Source organism: Dermochelys coriacea, chromosome 2 (genome assembly GCF_009764565.3).
Source record: "Dermochelys coriacea isolate rDerCor1 chromosome 2, rDerCor1.pri.v4, whole genome shotgun sequence".
NCBI classification, from domain to species: Eukaryota; Metazoa; Chordata; order Testudines; family Dermochelyidae; genus Dermochelys; species Dermochelys coriacea.
The window spans coordinates 177,059,404-177,086,629 of record NC_050069.1 but is presented as its reverse complement, the minus strand read 5'-3'; the positions used below and the strand labels follow the sequence as shown (position 1 = coordinate 177,086,629).

The 27,226-nt window shown below is 39.6% G+C and overlaps 1 protein-coding gene across 4 annotated transcripts in view; it reads right to left on the bottom strand.

The window, feature by feature from the left end:
- The window catches only part of GLI3 (GLI family zinc finger 3), a 238,462-nt gene that overhangs the window by 80,523 nt on the left and 130,713 nt on the right, over nucleotides 1-27,226 (bottom strand). For all 4 annotated transcript variants that reach the window (XM_043508698.1, XM_038392900.2, XM_038392901.2 and 1 more), the window contains one exon: nucleotides 23,952-24,057. In XM_043508698.1, coding sequence (XP_043364633.1) covers nucleotides 23,952-24,057 — 106 coding nt within the window. The remainder of the gene's footprint in view (nucleotides 1-23,951; nucleotides 24,058-27,226) is intronic.

The window sequence follows — 27,226 nt, the reverse complement described above, 5'->3', positions numbered from 1 at the left end:
GGATCACTTTCTTCAGCAATAAGAGCTTGGAACGTCATGCCTCGTTTTGTAAATTTTGTATCATAATCATCCTTGCCCTCACATCAGCAAAAATCTCTATGCCCTGTGGGAGAGTAGAGCTCTTTCTATGTTACCTGCTGTATAATAAGAGGCTTGCAGAGGGAGCAGGCATCTGGTTCTCCACCTCCACGGAGATCTGACATTTTGAAGGAAATCTGCATAAACCCAGTGTTACAATCTATCTAATCTACCCATATGTTTTCCTGTAGCATTCATCACCATAGTAGCTAAGCCCCTGGCCCAGGAAAGCTCTTAAGTGTGTGCTTAACTTTAAGCACCTCAGTAACCCCATCCCTCTTCAGCAAGTAGTTAAACAGGTGCTTAAAGTAACTTCAAAAGGAGGTAAGCACATGCAAGTGCTTTGCTGAATTGGGGCCTCAGTGTTGCTGTATCTACACCCAGAGGCCCTGGCAACACAACTCTTACTGTACACTGAATAGTTCTTTGGAGACAGAGATTTTTCCACCTTTCAGTAAAAGAGACCAGGGGGCTGTGTTTTACTGCTTCTATTTTTCAAAATGGTATATTCAGCTGATTCTCATTAAATCACTCTGTAAGCCAGATAAAACCCACCTCCCCAAGGGAACATCTACAGGTGGAGGCTATGGGAGAAGAAAACACGGGAGAGCAGGGTTGCTCCTCTCCAGGGATGATTTGTAGGGCAGCCCCAATACCTGGAGGGTCTGTAGGGAACTGCTGGAGACATAACCACCCTGATAAAACATCCAGAGTGGCTCTCTCCACCCAGTGGCCTTCCTCCTGCCTTGCCTTCTGAACGCCCTCTTACTTCCATTGCCCACCACAGGAGTGCTCAAGGGAACAGCTAATTGCCCTTTTCCAGGCAATGTCTTCAGAGCTGAAAGGGGACAAGTTGCACACACGCATACACAAGTCAAGGCCATCCCACCCAAATAATGCAGGGCTGTAAACCACCCACTGTCAGCCTACCAAGTCTGTGCCCTCTCGCCTTGTGCAGATCCCAGCTCTGTAGACAACTCTGCACAGGATGCGAGGAGGGTGTCAAACAGGCAGCTGATCCATCTTCTGTGCAGGAGGGGTGCAATCAGCATGTGGGGAGCTTGGGGTTTGAAACTGGTCCGGTAAACATATCTTTCCTGTTTGTCATGACTTTTTCTGGATGATTTAATAAAGACATCGACCTCTTTAAAAAAACGTACATAGCAGTACTTGTTTAGCACTCGTCATTAAGATACACAGCACTGCAGATACCACAGTGTTTAATGTTCACTATCATTCAATGTTCACTTTTTATGACCAGTGCTGTACTGTAGGTAAGACATTTGATTTGACAGTTACCTATCAGGGGAGATGGAGTGACATTTTGCTTTGCTGTTTACAACTGCAACCACAGAAATCCTCATCAAACCAATGACTGGTGACATCTCTTACTAACTTACTGTTTAGCTTTTCAAAAATAAAACTAAGTGCATTCCAAATTCTTTCTGGAAGAGAACGAAAATTAAAAGCAAGCACATTACAATGGGTAGGAGCTATAAAAAGATGTGACCAAACTGTGTAGAGAGGGAGCAGCCAGGAAACCAGTAAAACAAACATTGAACTATATAGGTAACACTCTTATAGTCAACTAAAAACAATAAAATACAACAAAATTATAAATATAAGTGTTGCAATTCTATTGCACTTTCCTTGTAGCTCTGAAGAAACATTTCCTCACTTTGTTTCAGCAGTTGTTTTTTTCTCTTTACTGGGGAAACAACTATGGGGCTTTTGTATCTGGCACAACAAGAGTGAACTATTTATACCTATTCCAAGATGTGGTACCCTATTCACAGGTTGTTGTATCTGATACAATCTCAGTGGGGCTGTCATGATTCTTCTATTGACACTAAATAGTGGCTTCGCCTTCAGGGCTATCCAAAGAATTTCAGTTTTATTGGAAATTGTTACGAAGTTCATTTGTAGCATTGATAGGAAGGTTGTAAGTCAGGGGACTGACAGTGTTAGAGAGCCTTTAAGCCTCTAGATTAGCTATTCTCAAACTGTGGGGCAGGCCTCCCAGGGGACGGGTGGGAATGTGCCAAGGGAGGCGCAAACTGCGTGCTTTTTGGGGGTGGGATGAAGAGCTCTGACTGTCAGTCATGGGTGGATGGCGCTGGTGCAGAAGGTGGGGATAAAGGGGACAACCGGAGCCCTGCCACCCAGCCTCAGCTCTCCTCTCCCTCACCTGGAGGCAGTGGAGCTCCGGCTGTCAGCCCTGGGGTGGCAGCAGCAGCAGCCCAGAAGTAAGGGTGTCAATGGGGCGCTAAGTCAGCTGTGAAACGTGATAGACAAATATCAAGTTTCACTTGGCCTCCCTTACTTCTGTGCTGCTGCTGGCGCGGTGCTGCCCTCAGAGCTAGGTGTCCTGTCAGCAGCTGCTGCTCTCCGCTCTGCCTTCAGAGCTGGGTGGTGGTATATATACTTGGGGGGGAGGAGCATACATAAATGACTATGGACACTAAGAAGGGAGGCCCGATTAAATGAGTTTGAGAACCACTGCTCTAGCTAACATGCAGGACTATGGCAGAGGTTGACAATGATCATCACGGCCACCCGAGCAGTGACAGCACACGATGCAACATAAGTTGATTTTCCCCATCCAGTTCTAAGGGACAGGTATCCTCATCACTAAAATTAGTCCCTGTCACTGGCAATCTGATCAGACAGGCCAAGGACTGTATGGATGGAGCCTTGCCCTGCCACGGCCTGTGCTCAATGGCCTGGGTGGACCCCATTCAGAGTGCTGCCTACCCAGCACTTCTCAGGAGCTCTGCAGTCACTTATATTTTTTGAAAGGGAGAGGGGTGTTAGAAAGCAGATTGCAGAGGAACCACATTCTACCATTGAATAAGTGCTCATCTTTAAAATTAAAGAAAAATAAAACGCTCTCAGATCAGCTGCAGACAGAGGGGAAATCCCGTCCCTTCCTCCATAGGGACGGAGGGTCTCTTGGAACTACTGCAGTTCTGCTATGAATTGGAGTGAGAGGTAGGCAGGATTTGGAGAGACTGCACAGGGGTGAGCAGAGGTGCACCTCCTGCATCCCATGGGGCACACTTCTGCAGTAGCCCCCTGCCTAACAGTACGTAGTGGGGACTTGGGGGAGTGCTTCCCAGTCTTTTCCCTCCATTGAGTGGAGTGGGGTGAGGCATGACAGCTGCACAGATGGCTCCAACATTTAGGCCCTCTCTACAGGCGTGACACTGGCACAGCTACGGGGCTGTGGCTAGGCTGCAGTAGCGCCACAATGTAGATGCTTCCTCAGCAATGGAAGAGGTTTTTCTGTCACTGTAGGAACATCACCCACGTCCCATCCAAGCAATAGTAGCTAGGTCAACGGAAGCATTCTTCCATCGACCTAGTTGTGTCTGAACCAGGGATTCAGGGGACACTGCTTTGTCAACCAACTTTTAAGTGTAGACCAGGCCTTAAGTTGGCAACACAGACATGGAGTGTTTCTCTATCCTGCTATCTCCCAAAATCTATTCTCCTGTCAGAGGATGTGAAGGAGGAGGAACATTCTTTCCCTTAGTCGTACAAAGTCAAATTTTTCAAAGTTTGAAATTAAAAAAAAAAAAGGAAAATTTTTGACAAAGTATTCTAGCTGTTCTCTCAACCTACTGTTGAGCAAGTCAGAATATTTTTAGAATTCAACAAGGAAACAGAAAAAATGCCATTTTTTTTCACCCACTAATGCCCTCCATCCTTTCTCCCCCCCCCCCCCCTTCATATGCTGTTTTAGCATTCAGCCACGTGTCCGGGGATGGGAGCTAAGCAGGGAATCTCCCCCAAGTGCCATCCAATAATCTATTATTAAATTTAGGCTGAGTATTCTTAAACTTCTGTGGCTGTCACAGGAACAGAAGAATGGGGAGCTAAGGTGGCTTTAAGCCAGTTTTGTGCTTCCCTAATTCTGAGTCCGGGGACTACACTAAATTGTGCAGAGATGTCCCTGCACACCTCTCTGTCTGCACCCATTATGCTGGGAACAGAGCTGGGATACAGTTGTTCCGCCAGCCTCACTCCAATCGTAGAACACCCCTAGCATGGCGGTATTCTCCAGGGGCTATTTGAGCCTAGCAGCATAAAGAACCTGTATCATAAGAAAATCTGGACTAAAAGTGGTGGGGTTTTTTTTATTCGTGCCTTAACAACAGTTTTAAAATCAATATAAAACTGTGGGCTTTAGGGTTGTTTTTATTTTTTGTACTGCTTATCTTTTTAAAAACTGTATGACAATTTAAGCATTTCCTTATTTTTAGAGGAAACAATCTGATTCTAGACTAGAAATTTAATGCCAAGTTTTATCCAAAGTTTTCAAAATGGCCCTTTTATTAGTGCATTGAAAAAACAAAAGGTAATACTGAAAACTGTAAGCAATCTATAACTACAGCATCTCAAACATGACACTGTGCTAAGGCTTCAGATAGAACAATAATCTATCTTAGAGAACAAAGCTTGTCAACCAACTGGAATGAAATATTATAACATAGCCTAATTTATTATTGCCTTTTCATATTTCTTGTTATATTACTAAAATGTCAAAGTTCAAACCTCGATATTTAATCATTTTCCAGTACCTCATTCAATGCAAGAGCTAATATCTATGCCAGGCTGTTTCTCTGATATCCATTCAGTTCCGTATTGTTTGGAGAATTAAAAACATAAATATGCCTATGGGTTTGTTTATTTTTTTGTGAGTAATCTTTAGAAGACTGTCAGCAAAGCAATAAAGTTTTTATTTCTATTTGATCTTCGAATTTGAACAACAAAAAATCGTCCTTGATATTTCAGACAAATGCAGCCCTATTCTGACGCATGACTGAATGAATAGGTTTGGTCATATATCCCTTGTTAAATGACTAAGTTTGCTTAATACAATATCCATATAAGCCGATTAACCCCTTAGCACCAGTTGTCAATGTTATGCCTATTTCCAATGAAAAAGTATTTTATACCAAGAATTTCTGTTCCCTGGAAACCTGGGACCTGATCCTGCAAACACTTACTAGTGAGCGCAGTGCTAACAATTCTAAGTAGTCTAAATGATCCCAATGTTACTATTCAAAGTTATATGCCCCACATTCAGTAGTAGGTACTTGCAATATTGGGCTCAGGGCACTAATTTTGTCCCCAGAAAACACATGAATATCATCCACCAGATAAACTATTTGCGAGAAAAAACATTGTTTATTAATTCATAGAAGAAAGTGCTAAAATAATCCCATATGGCAGTTTTACAAACCCAAGGGAAAAAAACAATTAGATTAGACTAAATACTTTACCAACATGCATACACACGCCTACACATACACTGCATCTAACTATTTAGGACACGACAATAGAGTGTACTACACAACAATTCATATATTATTTAAGACAGTAGCACTGATTAGGAAAAAGAGGTTTTGCACTTTGGTAAGCGTTTTATGTGCATGTGTGTGGGTCCAATTTTAACTGACCATGTTTCTCAAGGACTATATTTGCTATGGCAGTGCCCAAGCCTACTCGACCGCAAAACTTCTGCTGTCTTCAAAGTAAAGTAATTATGGGTGAGAGAGTCAACAGCACTACACTTAGGGCCAGATGCTCAGAGATATTAAGACACCTACACTCTCAATGGAGTTTGAGCAGATGAGTCTTAGGGCTGGTCTCCACTACCGGGGTAAGTTGACCTAAGTTACACTACTCCAGCTATGTGTAGTACACTACTCCAGTCAATGTAGCCTAGATTGACTTACCCAGGTGTCTTCAGTGCACTTTGTCAATGGGAGATGCTCTCCAGTCAACTGCCCTTACTCTTCTTGGAGAGCTGGAGTTCCGGGGTCGACCAGAGAGTGCTCTGCCATCGATTTAGTGTGTCTTCACTAGACCCACTAAATTGACACACGCAGCATCAATTGCAGCAGCATTGATCTCCCCGTAGTGAAGACAAACCCTTAATGTGAGCCTAATTCTTCTCCCACTAGAGTCAATAGTAGAACTCCCATAGACTTCAATGGAACTAAAATTAGGCCAATACTGAGTGCTTTTAAAAATACCACCCCGTAACTCTCACTCCTTCCTCTTTAAACATCTAGTTAAATTTGCAAACAATAATAAACAAACACAAAGACATGTACTTAACTGATGGGGTAAGATTTATAAAAATAACAACTTTTCATATTTCTGGATCCTCATCAATCACATTTAATAAAGGATAGTCATGCATTCCTAAAAGAAAAGGAGTACTTGTGGCACCTTAGAGACTAACAAATTTATTTGAGCATAAGCTTTCGTGAGCTACAGCTCACTTCATCGGATGCATCCAATGTAGCTCACGAAAGCTTATGCTCAAATAAATTTGTTAGTCTCTAAGGTGCAACAAGTACTCCTTTTCTTTTTGCGAATACAGACTAACACGGCTGCTACTCTGAAACCTGTCATGCATTCCTCTAAATTAAGCTTTGCTACTTTTTAGTTTTCATCACTCAGTGCTTCAGATCTGAAGGATTGCATTTTGAGAGTCAGGCCAACTAAGCAAAATACCAAGCAAACTTAAAAATTAAAATGAATTATAAAAAAGCACTTTATACATTTGTAATACCTTTCATCTAAAATCTCAGCATGAAGTGTCGTGATTTGCTTGAGATAACATGATACTTTATTAGCAGCACGGAAAACAGAACCTTGATTTCCTATGTTCAGATCCCTGTATTAACAACTAATCAACACTGTGCCTGCCATGCTTCCAAAACAAATGTCGAAACTGTAACTAGCGTAGTGAAACAATTAAATCTGTGCAGAGATTAATATTAATATCAGATTACAGTATGATTAGCCACAAGATACTCTGGAGCCTACAATTCAGTAATAGTATGTCAGTTAAGAGAGTTATCATACAGCAGATGCATGTACATATACATCATTAATGAGTCCAGGGCATACACTGTTTACACATAAATGGTCAGGATGAATGACTCAGTGAATAGGGAAATGGATCAGGTCTACAGAGATATCAGCTCTGTTCCTGGCTGTCAATGATCTGGTGTGTGACCTTGGGTGTTTCACATCATCTCCCTGTGCCTCAGTTTCCCCACCTGTAAAACAGAGATGATACTTTTCTTTTTTGCAAATATATTACAAACAATTCTCTCTCTCTCGCCTCTTCCCTTCATATGTCATTTGTCTTCTCAGATTGTGAGCTCTTCAGGGCAGGGACCATGTCTTTTGTATATATTTGTACAGCACTTAACACAATGGAGCTGTGATCCTGATAGGAGCTTCTGGATGCTGTGGTACTATAAAGATTAAATAACAGTGATAATGGGCCAGATAATGGTACCCTTACCCCCTTTTAGTATTACCTTACTGTACAAATTGACTTACTTTACTCTGGTGACATTGACGTCAATGGAACTTCATACAGAATCAGTGAGAGTACAGGCATCACAAGCCAGCCCAACCCAGTGTTTGTGAATTTTTTTCCCTCCTGCTCTTCAGCCAACTCCAGTTCCAGTTTGGTTAGCTTGTGGTCATTACTGCATCAAGGCTAACAGTACTTCAAACAATATGTGATGTGCAGGTCTTGGTCCATACACTACAACATACTGACACTATAAGTACATTTTCATATAAGATCAGAGAAAACACAGCTCCATTCTAGAGGAGGTGGAAAATATTATGAAACTTCATATGCCACTGCACCTTCACACTGTATTGCAGTGCAATATGCTACAGAAAAGGTCTAATTTTTTTTTTAATATACACCACACTAACTGAGTGTTAGTATTACCAACCATGCTCCTCAGGCAAATTCAGGTGTGCAATAGTTTTCTTGCAATGCACTCGTGCATACCTGCTCTTATTCAGTATTAAAATTATATTCTCCTCTGGTTTACAGAAAGTGGTTGAAACCTCCTGATGTGTTTAACTAGCATGTTTGTGAGAAGGACAACATTAATATGTGGATATATAATACCATCTGCATCTTCTCCCAAAAAAGCAGGTCAAAGAAATGTCACCAGCCTTCTCACACTTAGTGCTGCTAAACCAGCTAATTGAATAAACGTTTGTTTAACATTGGCTCCTATTTCACTAACGCATCATGAGAATAAGAATAATTTTATTTCCCCTCGTCCCCCCGCCCAATTCTTCAGCAGTGCCACTGGCTGTTATCGCAGTGACTAATGTGCTGTATGTGGCCATTATAGTCTTCAACTCTGAAATTACACCCAGGATGAACGATAGGGTCTGCCTGTATGCTGATTGGAGTTGGATGATGATTGATTAGAAGAAAGTCAGACTACGTAGCCATGCAAAAAGCTCTGCACTAAACCACATGCTTAAACACTAAAGAACCTGTCACCAGTGGCTTCACAGCTATTAGATGTTTTCATATTAACGACATTTCTCACATCCAGGTTTGTGCATTTTATCTTTATTCTTTCAAATCCTGAAATTGCTTGGATAAGAGGGGTTGTGTATATATATATATATATATATATATATATATATATATATATATATATATATATACACACACATTTCTAAGAGCAGCCTGAACTTTTATGGGAAATTGAAGAGGCTTTGTGTCAAGTACAGCTAAATCCAGCCTTTCTATATCAAACCCCTGCTAGAAAATTACTGTGCAGATGATAAGGCTGAAAGATATAATAAAAAGTGACTCTACTCAATTTACACTGCAATATTGGTATGACTGAATATTTTTCATTCAGGTGACTGATAAAATCGCTAAACTGTATTGCAGATAAATAAAGGAGGCTTCTGTCAAGAATAAACACCATTAATCATGAAGTCTCACCCTCTGAGTGGCCGTGCTATGCATCTGTACAAAAACACACCATCACAAGTGGCATGCAACCTGGTGCTTGCTTGCTTCCCTCCAGTTCTCCGGTGAAGTTGTCTTTTCAGGGAAACTTTTATTTTTCTTCTGTATTTATAACATTTGAAAATATAACCTTGTCCATGGAACTTTACATGCAAATTCAATCAGATTGCATTCTTCTAATGCTTAGTTAAAGGCGAGCTGGGACAGATTCAGATCTCAGCTGCAGTTGTGTAAATCCAAATTACAGTGGGTTTTGGATTTACACTGGCATAACTAGAAAGCTTGACTGAGAAGTAAATGTTTGTCCTTTCCCTCCCCCTACCTCCAAAACATTCGAAAGAATCCTGTAAGATATTTTCCACTAGTTCTCATTACTGAGATTCACTATTTCCAAATAGCTTGTAATGATCTTTTTGAAGTACTATTATGAAGTTCCTTACTATGAAAATGTACCTCATGCAGTGTTAATGGGTTTTCTTTCAAAGGGCTATTTACATGATAAAAACGGGACATGTACTTAAGACACCAAACTGCTCTCCTGCAAAAGCATGATCATATGAAGAGGAAAATCAGACAACTAAGTAACCTTTTTATAACCTGTTTTAGAGCAAGTGATGATTCAATAGTAGCCATGTTATTAAACTAGAACGAAGCAGTGCCCTATACACTAATGAGGTTAAAAAATGTAGTTAGGTCTTCATGTTAAAGGCACTTAGCAAGCAGTTTGCTTGGCAAAGACCAACTGTGAGCTGGAGCTGAAGACTAATCACACAGGCAGAAATCAAATCGACTGGAAGAATTAGGAGACTTGTGGCCCCGAGGAATGTAATTCATGCAGAAAAACAGTTGTCAGAGCAAGGCCAGGGAACCGCGTGGGAAGAAAGCAAAATAAACAGCTCAACAAAGAAAACAAAGACTCTCAAATAGTGGCTTTTCTAATGCTTGAGTACACTGAAACTTCAGTGGGTGCATATGACAAAAACCTCATCAAAGGTTGATGAGCAAATACACTGGTGAATGGTGAACCAGTTCAAAAACACTCACAAAATGCCTCAAGGTATTTAAAAAACAACCTTGAAATTTTTGTGTACAAAAGAGAACGGGGGGGGGGGAAGGAGAACCCATAACCATCAGAAATTGCAATACTAAGAAGAGAGTTGGAGTAATTACTATAATTACTTTTGATTTATCTTTTGGCTGTTCACAGATCACAGGAAGCCTTATGTGTAAAAGAGGAGGCAGCATGCGTGAGAACAGCCACTCCTATGTATATGTCTCTATACAGATTTGAGGAAAAAGTGCATGGCTATTTTGGAACCAATCCTGCAGTCTGATTACCAGATTCTGATATCAACCAATTTGACTACTCAGCTGGAAGAAGGGTATCAGAATCTGGCCCTTAATCTAAGCACAACTGCCACTGCCTGTACTGAAAGATTTCCCTGCACAGGGACAGCAGGACTGAGCTGTAAGAGGAGAATCAAACTTTGAAATCAATTTTCTAAAACACCAATTCCACATGTATATTTTTAAAAATGAGTATTTTAAACTAATAGGGAATCACCTCTCCCCCCGTAAATAATTTCACATTTTTGGATGTCTTTTTCAAAACTTCCATGGAACTTGGCCTTTTTAAAAACCTTTTAATACAGTATCCTCCTCCCCATTCCATACATCACTGTTGATTTTTATAAACCGGCTGCATTTAATACTTGAGAATGCCATGATTTTTACTAGTTCAACAAGTTTGCGCTTCTCTTCTTCCCTTACCTATTTCCACGAAGGTAGCACAGAAGGCATTCTTTATTCTGGCTAGCTGCCTGGAAAAGCTCTCACATTACCCTTAAATGAACATTAAAAAAAATCCTTTCATTTATAACACCTAAAATAAGTCACATTCACAATATTAAACACCAGCCCTGTGGGATTTTTGCTTCATTCCTAATTTACATGCTAGAAGGTGAGTTTGAGAGATTAAAAAACGAGTGTCACTAAATTTCAAAAGTCAAATTCAATTATGGAAATGTGAATATCATTGATCTTAAATTTGCCACTGAAATTCTGTGGTTGCAAAGAAAACATTTTACAAAAATTCTAATTTGAAAGGACCATAGTTCTGGTAAGAATGATGATGCAAGTTCTGAGCATTAATCGTGGTTGCTAGTCCACCACTGGAGAGATGCTCTTCATCTCTGCACTGGTGGACAGTCCAAAACTAATATTCACTGTAATGCTGGGATTGGAAACTGTGTTAAACATCAGAAGAACCCAAGTGTTCTGACAGTACCTCACTAAATGCCATATAGTTTTAAATATATGTATGTATATGTACATAAACTATTCTCTTAACAAGCCGCAAAGCAGGGGCCAATTCCGGAAAATAAGTTCTGGGAGCAGGAGCCATTGGGGATGGAGAGGGACGGGTTGGTGTGCTTCTACCAACCACTCCATTTAAGCAGGTTGCCTGTATAGCAGAGGCTAGTATATGGGTATTATGGTGCATCTGTACACCCACATGTCCAATGCTGGGAGTGACCTTGTGGAATCGGAGCTGCTTCAGGTTTTGGAGCTGGGTGATTTTGTTACTCCAAGAGCAGAGCCTTTTGGGAGAGCTGTAGGCTAATATCTTCCATCCTCCAACAACACTCATTGGTTTCAGGCAAACAAAGAAGCAGGTGTGACAAGCACCAGGATGCTTCTAGTACCAACTGTGTCAAACACAGCCTATGTTAAAGCTTAAGGTTAACTTGAAACAAAAAACACTTATACAAATAGCCATTGCTCCATTCTCTTTGCCTCTATCCCAAGTTCTTATGTTTGTTTCAGAACTTTCTCAATTTTTCCTGCTACTTTACCTCGCAGGCATACGGAAACATTGTGTTGCTACAGAATCAGCACTGCAAGTCACTTCTGGCTAGGTGCTGAACATATGTGGACAACTGAAACGCCATAGCCAGAAGAAGAAACAATTCTGGTGCTACTCCAAACCAGTGTGCCTCCATAGCTGGAGCTACAACAAGTTGTTCTTGGATAACGCCTGTAATATATACCTTTTGGAAAGTAAATCTACAGACTTAGGAATGATTCTTGCACACAAATGTATGCAAGCAAGGGAGAAAATCTATAAATAACAAGTTCTTGTACAAGGTAAATGGATTTTATGGGTTACATTTTTTAAAACTGGAAGCTAAATTATACAAACAAAATCTCCACAGAACAGGTACCACAGTACAGAATGGCTATCAGCAGTGCAAACTTCCTCATGTTGTCCTGATGATGTGTGCAGATCACAATCTGAAGGGATTGCCTCCAGAGATAGAGAGTAGTTGATTCTCAGGGGCCATTGAGTCCATGCCTTCTCTGCTGAAAGTGTCTAGAAGGTTGTGAAATAGAGCTATTTGTGTTGGTAGCCTCTACAATATGGGCTGAATTTCAGACATCAAATTCATTTATATAGGCCAACAAAAAGCCATGGTAACCATACATTGTAAGGTAGGCTGGATTTGAACTGATGATGTAAAGGTGAAAGATTCTATGATGCACACATTTCAAATGGTAGACATTAAAATCAGCTATATTTAGACTTCGTTCCCAGTTTGAAATGATCACTAATTATTTTCTACAGCGTCACAAGTGTACACAACACTTTACTAAAAAAAAAAAAAATTCACAAAGAATAGAGGTCCCTGATTTGAGAAGGATACACTCCTGAGGCTTTGGTCTGCAATGAATTTCAGTGGTGTGTATAGTCATTTCCTTGTGGAGTCCCAGTGAAGTCACTAACTTCAATGAAATACCATGCACGAGTATTATAAGTGCAGTCATAATTCATGGCAGGTTAAGTCTCTAAGGACTCAATATGGCAGGGGGTTGAGAAACATAACCTCCTGTGGACTTTAACAGGAGGTTAAGGGTGCTCAGCCCCTTGAAGAATGAACTCAGCACCTTGCAAAATAAGATGCTAACTCCTTTTGGCATATAAAGTATCCTAAGGACATAAACTTAAACAGCACAACATTTTTCTTTAAACCATTTTATCTTTTAATCAATATCACCAAGCAACAACTTAGAGCTCAGTTCTCTCCTCAGGTACATGGGTATAACTCCTATTGGACTTCAATGGACATATGAGGGCAGTATTGAGGCTTAAATTTGTATTGTTACTTCGACATATTACAGTAGGTTTTCTTAGACCACAGAATGTGCAACAAATAGCTAGTTAGCACTTAGGCTTGAGAAATTTAGAGAAGAGGGCTCCAGAAGCCTGCTCTCAATAGTTACAAAGACAGAAAGACAGACAGACAGACACACACACACACACAGGGAAAGAAATAGACAGGCCCTTGCTTAGATTTTTGTTTTGTCTTCCTTGAGGAAAGTTCTGAATTGAACTCAATTCGTGCTCCAAGACTACAAGAAATGACATGTCTTTGTTTTGGGGGTGGAGGAGAAGGAAGGTGGAAGTGGAGTAAGCAGGGGTAGGATTGTGTTAGAATGTGGTAGTGGAAGATGTTCTTTGTTTTGCATAGCTTTCGTTTCCAACAGTTTATGCTACCTTAATTTGGGGATGAACTTTTAATTCATAACGTAACTTTATTGTTAAAAAAATTATGCTAAGACTGTAAATTTCAGTTCTCTTTGAAGCAAAACTTAACACGAGTGGAAGCATTGTGCTGAAAAAAAGAGAGAGAAAGAAAGAAAAAAGTCTGTCACAGTCCAGTACCTCACAGGCCACTGCAACAGGTTTGACGGCAACCTCTATAGAGTTGGCTTGCTTCCGGTTCACTGAATGTGAATACCAAAGTTAATATCTGCTCTCTTGACTAATACTGCTGACTACAGCACAAAGAACACAGGAATTTTGTCCAAGAAGCCATGGGCTCAGAGACTCCGAATGTGCACTATATTTAAAGCCTGCATTCTTTTCAGCTGATAACAGAATGAGATTTTAGATATTTTAAACTGCATAAATATAGCAATGTGGTTATTCCAATCTATTTATATATTTAAGCTATAATATGTTACATAAAAGTAATGAATCATTGATAGGAAATTTTCCCATTATCTTTTGTGTGAATACTTTCCTTACTTATGCTTTCTTTTCATATTTCCAGCTTGTTATAGTCAGAATCTGGCCAAATGATGTCATTATACTCATGTAAATCTGGAGTAACTCAAATTCAAGTCTATATTATGCAGAGACAAAGATCTTTGTCCTATTATTCAAAGATAAATCACACACATGCATATGAAAGCACCCAAAGTTATTTCTTCATTTCTGCAGAACAATGCTGTGTACGGGACATATGAGATACTATTCCAATTGCCACTTATTTTGTTTCCACTGTACCTCAAGTGAAGCCTGAGAATTTACGTAAATATTGTAACTAACTGCCCTGCTGGGATAAGGCAGCCAAGTGACATTGATGTCCAATAGTAAGATTCTAAGTTGCCATCTTCATAACAGATATTGATGAACATAAAAAGAGTTCCTATTGTAAAAGTTAATTCATATTGACATCTTGTGTTCTTAAATCCATTCCATGTATGAATCAAAGTGAGGGTCTATGCCCAGCAACTTTTGGGTTTAATCCAGAGAGGCTTTGCAGAGAAAGGTCATATCCTATATCCTTACTGATGTGGAAGGATTTTTCCTTATTTCCCCCCACTTTACATTCCCTGAAAGCACTGCTACAAACTCATTGTCACTGCAGAGTCCATCAGTGCTGCTCCTCTACACAGCAAATATGTCACTGTTCAATGCACCCCACCGCCCTCCAAGGGCGGTGATTGCTGTAGCATTAGCATTTCCAGCCCAACATGTGGGAGAAAGGAAGTAAAACCAAACCCACATGGCATTTTAGGTCTTCCATTAGGCCAACAGACAGCCCCTAGAAAGTATTTACTACAGCTGGTTGAATTTTTAATATTGAAAACATTTTTGACTGAAAACGGCACTTTTTCAAAATAACCCTTTTTGTTTTTAAACAAAAATGCCACTGGAAAAGGGGAGCAAAAGAAAAAGTGGGAGGGAGATAAGGGAGACTAAGGAGGGAAAATAAAACAAACAAAAAAAATCCACACTGAAAAATTTTCACTTTATGTTTATTTTCAAGATTTATTTTTTTTAGTGGGGTAATTTCTATTTTTAAAAACTACATATGTATTGAAACTTTGAGCCAAATTCTCTTGGTTTTCCTGGTGTATATCCCCTTCCCCTCACCCCCAGTCATTGTGGTTGCAGCAGAGGATCAGCGATCCTTTGTTTTTTTAAGTTCACCTGCTCCTGTTGTTTATTCCCTTCTAAAGTCATAATCCTCTGACATCACAATCAACTGCTGTGGAGGAGATTATGATGTCACAAATAAAGGCTGATCGATAGCAGGAGCAGGAGAAGCAAGGATGAGGAATCAGCCGCATAAGCAAATGAACACTGAGAACCAAATTTAGTCTAGGTCAATCACGGACAACTCTACTGACTTGACTTCAATGCAGTTGTACCCACTTACATTGGAATGCATTTGGCCTCAAAACCCCACTTAATCTAAAATTTGTTTCCTAAAATAATCAAACTTTTAAATAAGACTGTCCTTTTTCAATGGTTTCCATATACATGTTATCCAGTTCAGCCAGGGCATATATTTGAGAGGGTTAAAAGCTGACTACAGAATTAAGTATGCAGAAATTGCGATATTTAAAAGTAGTTACCTACTTCAGGGCAGGGGGAGCAGTATCATGAATGTGGGCACTAAAATAATATATTTTTCTTCTGCAACTATCTCTCATAATAAAGCAAACGGGAAGCCAAAACTCCTAGAAATCTTTTCTCCATAAAATACATGCTACCATACATAGACAGAATAGTTTGCTTTTCCAAATTCTCAGCTACTCTTTAAAGACATGGTCTACTTTTAAACCTGTTTTGCAGGTGTGTTTGCAAATGAGGATTTATGATCTGTAATTCTCAGGGTCCATATTACTAAACAAGTAACTTTAGCTAAACAAAACATTATTCACTATTCCAAATGATGCAACACTGCATACTGAAACAGGAGACCACAACTCTAGTCTAGACTCAGGATTCCTCTCCCCTAGTTTGTAAAAGTCCAGGCATTGGAAAACTATCTACTGAGGCCCCAGGTGTAGGACACAGACCTTTTTTACTCTACCTCACAGCTGCCAGGCAACTGACATCAAATGATCACTGATTTGCTGTTCGTTAATCAACAAAATGGTGTACAAGCAGTACGTACACATTAGCCTTTGTATCCAACAAACTTTGTCTGGTTCCTGCTTCCTTTCTCTCCTAGGCAGCCCACATTCTCTTCTAACCTTATCTCCTAACCTATGACTTAAATCAACCTCTGTACCAGATGACTGGAGGGTAGCTAATGCAACACTGATTTTTTGAAGAGCAACTAAAGATAAAAAAAAATTGCTATTAGTTTTTGCGAGTACATCACCAGCAGGAAGCCTTCCAAACTATCACTGGGACCACTGGATGACTGAGGTGCTAAAGGAGCACTCAAATAAGACAAGGTGGTTGAGGAGAAGCTATATGAATTCTTTGCTTTGGTCTGCATTCCAGAGGATAAGGTGGAGCTTTCCACAACCAAGCTATTCTTTTTAGGTGACAAATCTGAGGAACTCTCCAAGATTGGAGGTGTCGGTAGAGGATGTTTCAGAACAAACTGGTAAATTAAACAGTAATAAGTGACCAGGATCAGATGGACCCAAGAGTTTTGAAGGAACTCAAATATGAAATTGCAGAATTGTCTCTGTACCAGATGACTGGAGATATGTAAAGCTGGTTTTAAAAAAAGGCTCCAGAGATGATTCTGGAAATTACAGTTAGTGAGCCTAACTTTAGTACCAGGCAAATTGGTTGAAACTATAATAAAGAACAAAATGATCAGACTCATACATATGTCGGGGAAAAGTCAACATGGCTTTTGTAAAGGTAAATCATGCCTCACCAATCTACTATAATTCTTTGAGTCAACAAACATGTGGACAAGGGTGATGGAGTCAATATATTGTACTTGGACTTTCAGAAAGCCTTTGACAAGGTCCCTTGTCAACGGCTCTTAAGCAAAGTAAGCTGTCATGGATAAGAGGAACGATCTTCTCATGCATCAGTAACTTGTTACAAGATTCCTAAAAGGATAGGAATAATTGGTCAGTTTTCACAATGGAGAGAGGTAGATAGCAGGGTCCCACAAGGATCTGTACTGGGACCAATGCTGTTCAATATATTCATAAATGATCTGGAAAAGGCAGGAAAGAGTGAGGTGGCACATTTTCAGATAACACAAAATTACTCAAGATAATTAATTCAAAAGATGATTGTGAAGAGTTACAAAGGGATCTTTCTAAACTGATGACTAGATGACAAAATGGAAGATGACATTTAATGTTGATAATACAAAGTAATGTACACTGGAAAACATACTCCCAACTATACACACAAAATATGGGGTCTAAATTAGCTGTCATCACTCAAGAAAGAGATCTTGGAGACATTGTGGATAGTTCTCTCAAAACATCTGCTCAGTGTGCAGTGGCAGCCAAAAAAATTAACGGAATCTTAGGAACCATTAGGAAAGGATAGATAATAAAACAGAAAATATCACAATGCCACTATATGAATCCGTGGTATGATCACACTTTGAATACTGTGTGCAGCTCTGGTTGCCCCAGCTCAAAAAAGATATCTTAGAATTTGAAAAGGTTCAGAAAAGGGCAAGGAAAATAATTAAGGATATGAAAATCCCTTAATCCCAATATATGAAGAGCATTTTAAAAGACTGGGACTATACGGCTTAGAAAAGAGATGACTTGCGGGGCATATAATAGAGCTCTATAAAATCATGACTGCTGTGGAGAAAGTGAATAGGGAAGTGTTATTTACCTCTTCACATAACACAAGAACTAGAGGTCAACTGAAAAAATTAATAGACAACAGATTTAAAACAAACATAAGGGAGTTCTTCTTCACCCAACACAGTCAACCTGTGGAATTCATTACCAGGGGATGTTGTGAAGCCCAAAGGTATAACTATTCAAAAAATAGATAATTTCATGGAGGATAGGTCCATCAATAGCTATTGGCCAAGACAGAAAGGGACACAATCCCGTGCTCTGGGTGTCCCTAAACTACTGATTGCTAGAGGCTAGGACTGGACATCAAGGAATGGATCACTCAAAATTGTTCTGTTCTGTTCATTCCCTCTGAAACATCAAGCACTGGCCATTGTCAGAAGAGAGGATACTGGGCTAGATGGACCATGGGTCGGACCCAGTACGGCCGTTCTGATGTTCTTGCTCCAAGCTTCCATTTCCCATCTCCTCTGCCTTCTCTTGGCACCACCTGACCTACACCTTTGCTCCCAGCAGCCCCAAGCCCAACTTCAAGTTTCCCTCTAACAGCTGTCCATGGTTACTGGCTTCTGATGATGACCAAACACAGTGCCTCCCCACTTCCAGAAGCAGGTTTCTTTAGCTGCCTCCTATATAACACAAGCATTGTGTCTGCTTACAGCTAAATGTTTTCCTGGATGGCTCCGATACCGACGTCCATTAGCTTTCCTCAAAGGCCCATGTGCCACTCAGCCTTCATTCCTCAATGGCTCTTGGCTGTCCCAGGAAATCTGTTCCAAGCCATAGAGCTGTTAAATCTTGTCCCACTAGCAACATTGGCTAGACTGGTGTGATTTCCATTCCTGCTGTGGAAAGGTCAAATAGCATTGCACCAAGCTGAGAAGTGCACCAAGCACTGCACTTGCCAAGGCACTGGTCTAAAGGTAAGACACTAGACATTGCAATTACTACAGGGGAAAGGAGCTTGGGAATTCAAGTATAAAGGAAAAATTAAAGTAGTAGAGAAAGAGACAGAGAAAACCCAGATTTCTTTTCACCCTGGTGTTGCAAGAGATTCTTGCTTTACAGAGTCCAATTCTCCAAGCCCCGCAAATGTAGAACTGCCATTGAATTAAATGAACCAAATTCACAGACAATGTGTAAGACTTGTATAAGTTCAAATGTTTCTCAATGACCGGTCTGTGGACTGGTGTCGGTCCCTGAGCTCTCCCTAACACAGTTTAGGAAGGCAGCAGGCCAGTCCCTGGTATCAAAAAGGCTGAGAAACTGCTCTGAATTGTTAGAGCATCTGGGTTTAACTTTCCTCTGCCTTCCGTCTAGTGTAGTCATTAGTGTCTGTGAAAATTAGGCTTAAAATGACACCATGCTGATTTGCATGCATTTTATGCTCCCTTTGTTCAGATGTAAATGACTTTGCAAGGTGCAAGGCACCAGAGAATCAGGCTCTCTGATCTGAACTTGGTCCCATCCTGTAAACATTCACACAAATGCTTAACTTAGAGCACACGAGTAGTCCCACAGAAGTCAAGGAATCTACTTACCAGCGCAAATTTAAGCATGTGCGTCCATGTTTGCAGGATCACAGCCTTAGACTTTGTTAACTCAGACTAATAGATTTACACCCACTTACCAATGTGTAATTTAGAATAAGGGTCAGGAGTCTATGTTTTGGTGTCACTTATGTGTTGAGGAGTTGGAAGATGATGACACTAACTTGCACCTTGCCTCCTTTTGGTTGCTTGTCTTGTGACACTCCTCTCTGACCCCTCAGCACATAAGTTACAACATTGTAGATATTCCTTCAGTCTAACCTAGACTCATTCCCTTACACAGAGCCAGTGGCCCAAATCCAGGGTTGATGTGTAAGGAGCCTATGTAGATCATACACGGATAAGAGGTGAAGTCTAAACTGGTAGCTTATTACATATGAAGACATAAAAGAGTGTACAGTTCCAGTGCCTTAAAATTCTACCTGCCCTCTAGGGAATTTTCTACACTGCACAGTGAATTTCATTAAACAACACTGGCTTCCTTGTAAAATAAAAGACTCCACTTCCTGTGCAGGATGAGGGTGAGCTCCCCAGCTGAAAATTACACTACTTTACACTTACTTTGTCTTTGACAACAAGACTCTATCATAGTTCCCCTGATCAGTGTTGGCAATTTTTTTGTTTGTTTGTTTGTTATACTGAAAACAATGCCAGCCAGTCTGACTACCACCAAAGCTACTTTATTGCATGGTTACAATTTGGTTCTCAGAAAAAATAATTCCCTTCCACAAGGGCCAGGGTAGCATGCTGATAGTGACACATTATATTTAAATAACTGTGGTTTCTAGCATGGTTTCAAATGTATTAAGGTCACGGCTATCCATTAATTGGCTGGTGACTGGTGGGAGAAGGTGGAATTATAGAAGGATTTTTCAGTAAATGGAAAAGGCAAGAAACCACAGTTAATCAAAGAGTGATTTGTCACTGTAGAAATCCAGTTAATAAATTGAGGAAATTGAGCCAAACAAACAGAAAAATCACAGAATCCCTGTTTTCTTTTGGTCTGTTTTAATTTTCGTGTGCTTAAGTTACAAGACAATTTAACTTGTTACTTTAACAGAAGATAATACAACTGCATTAATAGAAGTCATCTAGATTCATGCTTTGAATTTGAAAAGTGAGACACATGTAGTTTCTAATAGCGCTGTTTATGTGCTGCTGTTGAAGGAAAGTGTGTCACGCTTCTTCCTGCTAAGCTACAAACTGAAGAAATTCTAGGAAAACTGAACCAGTTCTAACAAACAGGTTTCAGTAACACAAAGTGACACATTTCAGTATATATTCATAAGGGTTGGGGGGTTATTACTGGGCTGTAATTGCAGTTGTTCTAACATCTAATAAGCCACAGTTGGGAAAACAAAGGCAGGTTAATTTGTGATTTCCTCTCCTCATTCAGAGGCAAATTAAGTGTCAAACAGCTAATACAGAACATATTTCATTTTATGAGATTTTAATTTAATTCTGTACCATATTGTTGATGCCTTAATGTAGGGTGGTTTATCTAAGAAGGAGAGCAATTTATAAACCTCTTTCAATGGAATCTTTCATGATAGGGTACGATAGCATAATTATAGCAGTGCCTGTTAGTCCTACTATACATATGAATCTGTCAGCAATTCCACCATGAACATAAACCCCTATTTTAGGTGTTTATAACTCAGTTATAAAATTTTGCTCCAGGGTGAAATTTGGGATACAAGATTTCTGCCCATGAGTAATTAAAAAAAAATCCTAATATCTCATGTACATATCTTTAATGGTGGAACTATGCAAGAATCTTTTACACCCTAAAAGTTTACTGATATTGATTTTTTTTGTTTTGTCTGTCACTCAAAAAAGATATTTTAGGCCCAGATGCCATCATGTGCACAAGACCTTTTTGAAATGTTCTGTATTTTTCCTCTATTTGTTTTATTGATACCCAATTATAGTAAGACTCCGCATTCTTTAGGTATAGATCTCAACCAGCTTTGCAAAGTTGAAAAACCATCATTAACCCCAGTTTTACATATGGAGAAAATATGGAGCAGAGAAGCTGAGTGACTCACATAGAGAGTCAGTGGCAGAGAAGTGAACAAACCCTTGGTTTCCTGACTCCTGTTGTATGCCCTATCCGCAGTCTCCCAGAAACTGAAAAATAACTTTAAATCCGTTTTTTTTTAAAAGGATGCCATGACAACTATCCAAATAATGTCTCCAAAAGAATGATTAATCCTTTCTAAGCCAAAATCCAATGTTTCTAAAGATGGATTTACACTAGAGACTATAGCTGTTGGTGTCTATCATGTTTATGCAGTACTGTGAATTTTTGAAAACTCTACAACCTATGAAAATGCCTATGAAAAGCTGTTACAGTCTGAAAGTTTCCTTTGTACAATTGCCTAATGACATATTTACATTTAATTACACTGATCATATTGGCTCCATTACATATTGGGTATGTTATACCCTATCATTTCAGCAATGGCATAAACAAATGGAAGAGAAGAATCTGCTTAAGTTTAAGTAAAAAAAAATAAACAAAGAAATTTTAATTTTAAAGTTAAAGGCTGAAACTATGACATGCATCTCAAACAACTGCCTGCAGTCCATGATCTCTTGCTAAAATCCTATTATTTCTTATAAGCTATGCAGTGATGGGAGATGTCCAAGGTTCTACAAGAAGTTTTGGTGTTGGTTATTCAATAAGTGGCACTCTTTCTTCTGAGTCAGTTCTGATTCCACTTACCCAACATGGTATGAAGAGGGTGTATTGTTGTATTTCAGATGAGACATTAAACTGTCCGTTTATGGTTCTTAAAGAACTTGTGACGCTTTTGTCACAATACATTTTTAACCTCAACTCCTCTTCATATTCTAAATTGAGTAACCACATTCTGCTTACCTAAAATTTGCCTCTGCTCTGTTGTTGAGCACTGGTAAAATACTATTGTGATACACCCAAGAGACTAATGCATTTCAGCAACAGGAAAGTGATCCCTAATAGGGCTCATCCTTGAAATCTCTGCTTAGGCAAACTACAGGCCCAGAATCTGTTTATTAGTTTTCAGAGCAATTTGGTATCCTTTGGAATGAGAGATGCTATTAAATACCAGGTATTATTAAATAACAGTAACGGAGACAATCTTGCTCTTGTTGAAGCCAAGGGCATAATTTCCCTTGACTTCGAAGAGAGCAGGATCATGCTCTAAGCCTCCAGCCAAAGGCTGACTTTAGAAACCATGTGAAGGACTCTAAAGAGCTTACATCAGAATCTAGCTTCATATACATTGCAAAACCTAGAATGAAAGGGGTGAATCTGTATGTTGCTTCCACCTTAACTCAAAATGTCCCTGTTTTTGAACAGTAGGTTTAAATCAAAATCTTTATTTTAATGTATTTTATTGCATGGTTGATTACGGTGTAAATACTTACTGATGCATCAGTGGAACTCTAAGGAATATATCACAAGTTTCTGTACTCTCTCTTTCATTCTGTAAATACCCACTTTTCCTTTAATGCCTAAGGAAGACTGCAACACAGATTTATTACTTACCTCCAGGCAAATTTGCTCTGAAATTAAAATTCAGTAATAAGGAGACTAATCCAAAAAAACCGTTGGTAAAATATTGCGTGTGTACGTGGGCGTGTAGTTAGGATTGTTAATATCAATTAATTCTGCTCACAGAGGAGGACTTGTTTTAAAACAACTTCATTTTTCTTCTGTATATATGTAATTACACAGCTTTAACTAATAGCCATGGAGATGCAATCTGCCATCTAAACAACTAGCATTATTCTTCAAAGTATTACTTGTGCATTTCTTCTTTTATTTTCTCAACAAGAGGGGTGATTATTAGATATAATTAAATGTATATATCAAGACTTTTAGCGCAGGAGTAAGCCTTCCTTATGGCTCCATTTTTTTTTATGGTATATGGCAGTTTTCTGAACATTACAACTAAAGATCATTGCTTTATTTTGCAAATCTGATACTCCTCTCTCTATATAGAATAAGATAATAGTTATTTCCACAGGGTTCCTCCTCTCCCCGTTTTTTCTAATGCACGTTATCACTGGCATTCTTTTCTTTTATCTTTGTGTAAACCATGTGCTCTATTAAATTTGCCATTTTGTTTGGGTGACATTCCCATCAATCACCTGACTGCTTGTGCACACACACAACAGGAGCTATGAAAATTCCCCCAAAATTTCATTATGCTTCATGGCAGTCACTAGAAAAAAGCTTTGACGTTACAGGAAATTTTAACTATGAAGAATCCCAAGCCTAATCCAGAGAAAGTACACGTTTTATTTAGCAGTATTTCATAGGCCTCTGGGTTTTTTAATTTAGTATTTATAGAATGACAGCACACAGAATAAACATCAGCAAAATATATAAGTGACACTTGCCAGCTACCTATTATATACCTAAGGCACCAGCCTGGTTCTGCTTCAGTGAATCCACGAAGAGATAAACTCGACGCATTCCAGACGTAAATATTGCTCTTCAGCTAGAAAAGGAAAGCAGCAAAGCTTTCCAGGCACAGAGTTTTAAGTATCATAAGGATTCCAATATTTGTCTCTTGTTCTAGGCTCCATAATATAACAAGGTGGAAAATAATACTTACACATGCAGTGGAGGAATGGGAGATGGTTCATAATGGTAACGTCCCTCGTGATGTCTTGCATCAATTGGCACAGGAGGGTGGAATGCTGGAAAAAGGTGAGGTGGATCTGAAAAAACATATAAGGTTTCCAAATATGAATATATCATGCAGCTATTTTTTAATATTAATTACACATCTCAAATTATGTGCCAACTGTTGTATGATGTATGGTCAAATTCTTCTTTCTCAGTACAATGCCGGTGTAACTGAACAGAGTTTGCCCCATAAAATTTGCATAGATGAGTGTGACTATTCATTTATTAATTTTAATATACTCTTTTTCTAGCTTAAATGGCAAATTACATAAAAAAGCCTTTAATAAATAATTACAGTGCACACCTGTGAAGTGTCAGATCAAAAGGATCATTGAACCTTTTGTAAGCATCCCTGGTTCTATTTTTTTTCATATTAAAACAAATAAAAATATTATTGAAAGAAAGACCTAAAAATAGAATACAAATAGCTTGCACTAAAAAAGATACAGGGGAATGTACAACTAAAACAGCAGGCATACAAAGTACAATCTGGAGTAAATTACAATTAAATTAGAAGGAAAACGTGACTGGGAAAGGCTGCATTGGAGGAGACGCTGCGCTGCAGCGCACCAAGGGGAAGCGTCAGGAAGTATGTGCTTCAGGGCGTGGGGATTCATTTCCTCAGCCTTGAAAAGGATGCAGCATATTCTTTGCATACAGCTGGTCACCTCTGCTGGCAGGCACGTAAAGAAGAGGGGAGAAATGGCTTTGGTTACTCCCCACCCTATTTCTGGCAAGTTGTTCCTGGGAGGACCAACTCTTGAAGCTGCCACTGCCATTCCTATTACTTCCAGACAGCCCCTTATATCCATTACACAAGAGGGGACAGTTCCTCACAGTCTCGTCCCCAACCTGCCACTACATAGGTTGCCTACAGGTCAGAACAATCTAGCCCTCATTTTTCCACATCATTCTCGAGTTAAAGCTCTCTGCCATTTTGGATGCTATGGTTTTAATATACTATAGATCTCTATCAACATTTTCATACCTTTACAACTGTCTAAGGTAAATAACGTTATTTTATAGAAGATATTTAATGCATCATTACAATGCTGAATGGAGGAAAGATAGTGTTCAAGCAGCAACATAACAGCTGAAAAACCCATTGTCTCCTCGGGTGTGAAACCTACCTATCCAGACCAATTATTAACTAATTTTTATGTTGTCCTAAATCCATATGTTTATGTGATCCTAAAACCAGATGAGAACAAATGTTATGTAATGTCATGGTTTTACTAAAAAGGATTCTAAAAAGAGAAAATCCTTATTTATGATCAGTCGGGAAAACCAAGCTAGAGACACCTTTTCCAGTCTTGCTATGACTCTTAGGGTAAATTCTATATGTATTTTCTTCCTTCTGTATTCAGCTAAATGTAATCCCCGCCTTAGATTATATTATCTCTGAAAACAATTGCATCAAGCCAGGTGAGGTTCCAAAAAAAGGGGGAGGAATCGGATTTTGCCTCTGTTTTTTCTCAAAAATTTGAATGTTTGAGATCTCCAACCAGCTGCAGTTGGTAGAAAAGGAGGAGTGTAAGAGATAATGGGGTGGGGGAGGTGAGGAATTCACACAAGTTCTGAGGAAATATTTCCAATTTTTCATGACAATTTTGAAACATTTGAAATTTCCTGTCCAGCCCCAGTGCCAGCTATTTGTTAAGTATTAACTACAATGCACTTAGTTACAGTGCATTTCTGCCATTTACTGACTTGGGGCCCGATCCTGTTTGAAAAGTGATTGTGGCTTCCTAACATGAGCAGGGAAACCCTAGTCATGATAGCCCTAATTCTAGCCCTACTTTACAAACTGGACATAAATACCTACACTCTTGCAATTTGATCCCCTCCTACACCTGTGCTGAGCCCTGCTGACTTCTACAGTACTCCCGGTCAATCCCAGGAATTTATATTACCCCATAGGAGTATGTGGTTATGGGGGGACCAGAAGATACTTGCTTCCTGTGCATGAAATGCATTTTGCATTGATCACCAGTCCCAGAAGCCACAACACAGCCTGGAACCAGGGGGAAATGTCTGAAGGAGCAGGAGCAGCACAGAGAGATGTCTACATAGTGTGGGATCCTGTTGTATGCTGTGCTCCCCACCCCGTAGCATATTAATTGCAATAATGTAAGCCGAGTAGGGGTCCTACTCCTGCTGTATATTATTTTCCTCCAAGACATATTAGCCACTCTCAACAAACATCTCCTCCCCCCCCGCCTCTCTCATAGTAGCAACTCTGAGGAAAACAAGGGACAGGGCAGGTTTGTCCTGAGGGGCTGGATTCTGATCCCCGTAGGCATGTCAAATAGCATCATACCCCACCTCACACAAGGTGAACAAGCCTGTGCAAGATGCACAGCTTACTTTCCATCTCTGCCAAGCCAGGCTGAAACTCCACTCTGGAGCGCAGTTCCCCTATTTACCTCTTTAAACGCAGTTTAGCCATGTACAGGATTAGCCCTAAAGTTAAATGTGATCTTCTATAATTTTCGGTCTCAGGACTGGAATATTGAATATTACATTACCTATAGCCCAGACCTATCTTAACTGTACAGATGAAGTAAGAAGTATTTAATGTGTGTTTGTGTTATACAGTCATTTCATTAACCTCTGTCATCTTGTACTGACATTTAATGAGGCAGAAATCTCAAAGAATACATTTCTGAGTCCTTTAATATTAAGTTTCTCTGTGTCCTGGCTGCATTTTGTTTGTGGTTTTTGTCTTGGAAAGAGAAGTATTCCATCACTGCACAGAGAACTGTCTAAGTCAACCCCGCATGACTAGAACAGATCTGAATATCTAGCATCTGCCATAATTATCCATCTCACAGTTTATTATTTACACATGAGCAATACAGCTGGTGAGCATCATAACTCAAGCGTATGTGTAATAAGTTACTGCACTGTAGCCATCTCCTGTTGCAACCCTTGGAAAAATACCTCATGATGACTTTTCCAAAGTCAGGCTAAAACTGCTGAAGCAGAATAAAGTGCCACTAAACCTGGCTACCTCCTATTTATCATACAATTTCCTGACTGATGGTTCCACAAACCAGCTGCTAAGTGCTGTGTACTCTACTGTCAGCAAACTAACATACTAAATGGGAGACAGGGAGAATAATGTGCAGAACTAGTGGAATCAGTTTTACTGAGGGAATTCAAAATCTACTGTGTGCGGATAATTTCTTGACGCAGAGG